This window comes from Myotis brandtii, unplaced genomic scaffold, assembly GCF_000412655.1.
Source record: "Myotis brandtii unplaced genomic scaffold, ASM41265v1 scaffold409, whole genome shotgun sequence".
NCBI classification, from domain to species: domain Eukaryota; kingdom Metazoa; phylum Chordata; class Mammalia; order Chiroptera; family Vespertilionidae; genus Myotis; species Myotis brandtii.
The window spans coordinates 1,654,276-1,659,899 of NW_005365723.1; the positions used below are offsets into that span (position 1 = coordinate 1,654,276).

The window sequence follows — 5,624 nt, forward strand, 5'->3', positions numbered from 1 at the left end:
GCGCCACGCGTGCAACATCGGTCCTCGTTTGCTGCCACCACGTCTCCTGCAGATCAGTGCAGCCCTGGTCACTGAGTCAGTGCAGAGCCCAGGACACTGAAGGGCAGGGAGGTTCAGGGGCCCTTGAACTTGGACCCCAGGCAAGTGCACTGGGGACAATCAAGCCGCTTGACAACTCCCAGTTGGGGACCCTCCGCCCCTGGCTCTCTCTGCTGAGCCAAAGGTGGGGGGAGTGTGGGTCAGGGGTGAGGGGGTTTGTGGAGGCCAGTGGGGCGAGCATTCTGGGGACCGTCTCGCCTACCAGACATCAGAGTGGGTGGTGAACACGCCGTCCTTGAGGGACTCGGGGGACATCCAGCGCACAGGCAGCAGCCCCTTCCCGCCCTTCCGGTAATAGTCGGTCTCATAGATGTCGCGAGTCATGCCGAAGTCTGCGGGGCGGGGAGGAGGCAGGAGGGTGACTCTCCAGGACAAGCACGGACAGGACATCCCTGCTGGGAGGTGGCCCCACCTCCAATCCCATTGGCAGAACCCGCAAGGCACGAGCGATGAGCCACGTGCCACGCAAACACCAGGAAAGCTCTGCTGCTAAATACACTTCCACCTTCATTTTTCAGAAAGGTCAATCCCTTACTGCACTTCAATGAGAGGCAGCGCCCGGCCGGGTGTGGCTCAGTGGTTGAGCATCAACCTACGAACCAGGAGGCCACAGGTTTGATACACGGTCAGGGCACAGGCCCGGGTTGCAGGCTCCATCCCCAGTAGGGGGCGTGCAGGAGGCAGCTGATCAATGATTCTCTCTTATCATTAATGCTTCTCTCTGTCCCTCTCTCTTCCTCCCTGAAATCAATAAAAATATATTTAAAAAAAAGAAAATATATTCTGTAGACTGAAGATCATTCTCACATGTTTTTGTGTGTGTGTGTGTGTGTGTCTGTGTGTGTGTTTAACATGTTTTTATTGATTTTTAGAGAGAGAGGGGAAGGTAGAGGGAGAGAGAGATGGAATCATCGATGAGAGAGGAACATGACTGATCAGCTGCCTCCTGCACGCCCCCTACTGGGGATCGAGCTCGCAACCTCAGCAAATGCCCTGACTGGGAATGGAACCAACGACCTCTTGGTTCCTGGATCGATGCTCAACCACTGAGCCACACCAGCCCGGCTCAGGTGGTTTTGAACTTGATGGAAAGCAGGAGCACGGCGTTGCCCCACAGGAAGGAACGCGGTTTCACCGTCTAATCAGGAGGGAATACTGAGCGATGAAAAAAAGCACCCAGCGAGAATCCCAAGAGATGCTACCGACCAGGCCCCTGATGCGATTACTCACTGATGTTGCTCAACATGATACGCCCCCTCGTTTTCGAAAATTTCTCCCATCTTCCCTGCCTCTAGAAGATGTCACGTAATTACGTTTGATGGCAGGCTGGCTTTATAACCCTACGTGATTGCTTCTTTGTCAGACTGATTTCCCAGTCGGTGACGCAGCCCTCCTTACAGGGACTCTCTCTCCCCGGCTCCTCCCAGGAGAGAGGGCCGCTCTCCCTTGGCAAACGTTCGTTCGCCCCGGCCGGTGTGGCTCAGTGGTTGAGTGTCGACCTCTGAACCAGGAGGTCAGGGTTCGATTCCCAGTCGCGAGTTTCTGTAGCTCGTCTCTGTGCTTAATCTTTTGTTTTTAAAAAATAATTAAAAAAAAAAAAAGAAAACTGGAGGGAAATTATTGGTACTTTGTATATATTGATTGATTTCGGAGAGGAAGGGAGAGGGATTGAGCCCAAAACACAGGCATGTGCCCTGGCCTGGGAATCGAACCGTGACCTCGTGGTTCAGAGGTCAGCGCCCAACCACTGAGCCACACCAGCCGGGCAAAGTTGGCACTTTGGATGGCAACTATTATTCCCTAAGTCACCGTCGCCCGAGAACGCTGTCTCCATGATTTCCATAACCGATGCTTAGAACTGTCCTGCCAAGAAAGGCCCCAAGTCCCAGGAGAGGCAACCTGAGGGGCCTTGGCCTCAGCCCAGCCCAGCCCACGACCTGGACCGCGTGCCCACTGCGCCGTCAGGATCAAAACCAGCCCGGCCGGGCCTGTGATTGGCTGTCACCTGGAGACGATGACGTTACTCCCAAGAGCAAGCCTCTGCGCCCACGGGATGCACGGGAAAACCTCCCCATAGGGGGGCCCACCCCGACGCGCCCCCTAAAACGCGCGCGTCGAGGCCCTGCTCAGATCTTGGCAGCCAAGGACTCACCTCCGATCTTGACGGTCAAATCCTCAGCCACCATGCAGTTCCGGGCAGCAAGGTCTCTGTGGACGAACTTGTTGGCGTTGAGGTACGCCATGCCGTCCGCAATCTCCCCGGCCATCTGGATCATCTTGCTGAGGGTCGGCGGTGAGAGGACGGGGTGATTCTGTTGGAGACACAAAAAAACAGCAATTCACGTGAGAACCTAGGCGTTTTTCGAGGTTTGCAAACCCATCTTCGCTCAGTCTGAGCCGCACGGGGTAATCCGCTCAGGAATGGGGCCTTGTTCAGAAGGAACGTGTTCGCCCGGCCGGCGCGGCTCAGTGGTTGAGCATCGACCAATGAACCAGGAGGTCACGGTTCGATTCCCAGTCAGGGCACAGGCCCGGGTTGCGGGCTCCATCCCCAGTAGGGGATGTGCAGGAGGCAGCCGATCCATGATTCTCCCTGATCATTGATGTTTCTATCTTTCCCTCTCCTTCCCCCTTCTTCTCTGAAATCAATAAAAAAATATATATTTTTTTAAAATAAAAAGGAGAAGAAGGACTGTGTTATTGCGGAGACCACAGCAACTGCTTCGCGATCAAGTCGCGCGCTGCCGGCCGGCCGACCACAATCACACAGGGCTGCAGAGAGAAACACCCACAGGCACAAGTGGGGACCGGCCTTTGCTATTTCGAGTCGGACAGAACAGGGGCGCTGGGGCCCCTTGTTGGGTGGAGCAGGGGGTGGGCGCCAGTGGCCTCTGCCCACACTCGTGGCCCTCCCAGAACCACCAAGCGCATTGGGCCCAGCCGAACGATGCGCAGAACTTCATTTCAGTTCTGAGTGTCTGTGCCCATGTGGCTTCCTCTATCTGCTGTGACTGAAGAAGCCACAGGGGGACAGATACTCAGAACTGAAATGAAGGAACTGCTACCTGGAAGATGATTAAACTGCGCATTCAAAGAAAACAAAAGATTAAGCACCAAGAGAGACGGGGAGACAGAGACTCCGACAGGGAGGGGTGGGGGAAGGGGGGCACGGGGAGTGTTTTGGGAACACCAGCAGCCCCATCAGAGCTATTGGGCATGTAGCGAGGTCAGGGTCGCAGTGAGCACCTGGTCCCACCGAGGTTGCTAAAGGAAGGACGGATGTTCCAGCTGTTGCTTCTAAGTATTCATCTACCGGTCTGTTCTCAGAATCACTCACTTAAAAGTCACGCCTCGCCCTGACCGGTTTGGCTCAGTGGATAGAGCGTCGGCCTGCGGACTGAAGGGTCCCAGGTTCGATTCCGGTCAAGGGCATGTACCTTGGTTGCGGGCACATCCCCAGTAGGAGGTGTGCAGGAGGCAGCTGATCGATGTTTCTCTCTCATCGATGTTTCTAGCTCTCTATCCCTCTCCCTTCCTCTCTGTAAAAAAATCAGTAAAATATATTTAAAAAAAAAAAGTCACGCCTCCGTGTGTTAACAAGTGAGCTCGTGGGTTCGCACAACAGGAGGGGGGGTGCACCAGGGTGACGAATGATAACGGCACAGACTTCAGCCCATTTAGAATTTAAAGCTCACGCCTGGCTGGTGTGGCTCAGTGGTTGAGCATCGACCCAGGAACAATGAGGTCATCGGTTCGAGCCCCGATCGGGGCACATGCCCTGGTTGCGGGCTCTCCAGTAGGGGACGTGCAGGAGGGCAGCCAATCGTAAATGTTTCCCTCCACCTCCCACGTGGTTCAGGGTTTAGTATCTGGAAGAGGAGCTGCACACAAATGAAAGAGAAAAGACAAGAGAAAAGACTTCCTCCTGAGTTGGACTTACCTGCCGGTTCCCCCAATATTTCCAAATTATCTCGTGTCTTTTCTCTTTCATTTGTGTGCGGCTCCTCTTCCAGATCCTGAACCCTGAGCCACGCGGGACGTGGAGGGAAACATTTACGACATCCGGCGCCCGACGGGAACTTCACAAAAAACAAAAACAGAAAACTAACATAAAGTTCACAGATTGTAAAACAAGTGTCCTAGGGAAGGGCTGGTGTGGAGGGCCAGAAACAAGCCAGAGCAGTAACCTTAGCATGTTATCTCTAAGGAAGCATGTTATCTGCAGTTTAAATCGGAGCCGCTAGAAGTGGTTCTCAACCTGTGGGTTGCAACCCCTTTGGCGGTCAAACGACCCTTTCACAGGGGTCGCCTAAGACCATCCTGAATATCAGATATTTACATTACGATTCATAACAGTAGCAACATTACAGTTATGAAGTAGCCGCAACCCAGGTACATGCCCTTGACCGGAATCGAACCCGGGACCCTTCAGTCCGCAGGCAGATGCTCTATCCACCGAGCCAAACCAGTCCTGGCTAGAAGGTAATCTCTTATAGTCTGTGCATGTTATTATAGAACATAACCCTTGTTTTCTTGAAAAAGGTACATGAGATCTTGAATGTTTGCCAAAAAGTTAGTCAGAACTTGAAAAAAAAAAAAGGCCAGCAACAGGGAAAAAAACTTGCCTCCAAATTGTTTCCCCTTGTGGAACACGGTATTTCATTTGCTAGAGCCTTTAGGAGAGGCCAAGAAGGATAAATCTCCTCCCCTTGCACCCTCCGCTCCTAAAGAGGAGCAGAAAGAAAAAAAAAAATTGGAAGAAATGGCCTTCATGGCCCCCTCCATGTCCTAACCCTGAAATGTTTAGTTCTCCGTTAATAGAATCACCTGTGCAAAAAAGCCAAATTATAAAGAAATTGGAATATTAAAAGGTACTCTTTTAAATCAGGCTGAAAAAAAAAGAGTGCTATGGTCACCTCAATGTGGTTTCTTGTCCAAATTAAAATCTTAATTTGTATTTGGAATCTAAAATCTGTAATAAGAAATGAAACCCCGCTGCCAAATCCGCCTCTGGTGTGGAGTGATTCAAAGGTGGCAGGACAGGGCAGAGCTGTAAGCCCTCCCGCAATGAGATGACTTAATGTTTTATTTAAAAATTACCGGAGAACATCTTACGATAACCAAATTTTGGCTAAGATAACCTTGGGTGCTAGCCATTGCTTCGGAAAGCGGAATAGGAAAAAACTTAAAATGTCTTTTTCGATTAAGCATGATTTTGGGAAACATTTACCAACAGCAGCCAATTGATGATGTTTCTATCTCTCTCTCTCTCTCCCCCTTCCTCTCTCTCTAAAAAAATCAAAAAATATATTTTTTTTATAAAAAGGATTTGAAGCTCAAAACAGAGATGGATGTTTTCTTTTTTGGATGGCGCTAAAATCGTGCGAGGTTATCATCCCAAAGCATAGGACGGAGCCTGAACTTCAGGCACAGAGTTTGACAAGTTCAGCTTCCTGGTCTCAAGGACACAGACTGCGGTCAGGGCAGGGAGGGGGCGTGTGTGTGTGTGTGTGTGTGTGTGTGTG

General features: G+C 51.6%; 1 protein-coding gene across 1 annotated transcript in view; it reads right to left on the bottom strand.

The window, feature by feature from the left end:
- The window catches only part of IGF1R (insulin-like growth factor 1 receptor), a 117,571-nt gene that overhangs the window by 3,359 nt on the left and 108,588 nt on the right, over positions 1-5,624 (bottom strand). Inside the window, exons 18-19 of the mRNA XM_014545431.1 lie at positions 2,252-2,411; positions 302-431 (exon numbers count right to left, since the gene is read on the bottom strand). Of these exons, the coding sequence (XP_014400917.1) occupies positions 302-431; positions 2,252-2,411 (290 nt within the window). The remainder of the gene's footprint in view (positions 1-301; positions 432-2,251; positions 2,412-5,624) is intronic.